Source organism: Seriola dumerili, unplaced genomic scaffold (genome assembly GCF_002260705.1).
Source record: "Seriola dumerili isolate Sdu_G_001 unplaced genomic scaffold, Sdu_1.0 BDQW01019737.1, whole genome shotgun sequence".
Taxonomy (NCBI): Eukaryota; Metazoa; Chordata; class Actinopteri; order Carangiformes; family Carangidae; genus Seriola; species Seriola dumerili.
The window spans coordinates 1-744 of record NW_019193992.1 but is presented as its reverse complement, the minus strand read 5'-3'; the positions used below and the strand labels follow the sequence as shown (position 1 = coordinate 744).

The window sequence follows — 744 nt, the reverse complement described above, 5'->3', positions numbered from 1 at the left end:
TCCAGGATCTGAGGGAAAAGCATGACGGTTAGATCAAGGCTGATAGATTTCATTATTCAAATTGTTCAGAATTGTGTCTCTTACTCTTCAGTCAGATCACTTCCATCGACCCACTTCCATCTCCCATCTTCAACTCTCAGGCCAATCCAGTATCCTCTGGTTCCAGAACTTTCCCAGCTGTGATCACTGACGTATTTCTGAGGACAATGGAGAAACAGTAATCAGAGATATTTAAATACTACAAGTACACTGTGATTGAACTTCATATAGGCTGTCATTAATGTTTCCACAGTTTTCTCTTTACCTTTTCTTTTTTATCAACTATAACAACCAAATCTGAACCCTTTCCTCTGCAGTTTTCTCGAGCTTCTCTCCAGTTTTTCTGTTCATTAAGACCAGGGTTATTAATGGCATAGCAGCTGGACGTGTTGTTTAGCCATCCATCCTGACAAGCGTTACAATGTCTTTCTGTAAAAACAGAAAGAGACAAACTAATTAGCAACATTACTGCATAGTGATTGTATTATATTTGGTCACTAATTAAAGTGATCTGAACATACGGTTTTCTTCTATGCTGCAGTAGGCATCAATGGTCCACTGAGCTCGAGTGACGTTGAGCTCATTCCACTCTGTCTCCTTCTTCTCTATTTGTTGTGTTAAGTTGTTCCTCTGTGTCTCCAGCTCCTGGTTTCGTGTCTCCAGCTCCTGGTTTCGTGTTTTCAGGTTCTGGTTTTCTTCAGTCAG

At 40.5% G+C, this 744-nt stretch overlaps 1 protein-coding gene across 1 annotated transcript; it reads right to left on the bottom strand.

The window, feature by feature from the left end:
• Nucleotides 1-84: 84 nt before the first annotated feature.
• Nucleotides 85-738, bottom strand: LOC111240183 (asialoglycoprotein receptor 1-like; the record flags this gene model as incomplete). Its single annotated transcript, XM_022770159.1, has 3 exons — nt 85-197; nt 305-468; nt 561-738. Coding segments are annotated over 3 exons (455 nt in total), but the record flags the coding sequence as incomplete, so codon positions are not given.
• Between the last annotated feature and the right edge of the window lie 6 nt (nt 739-744).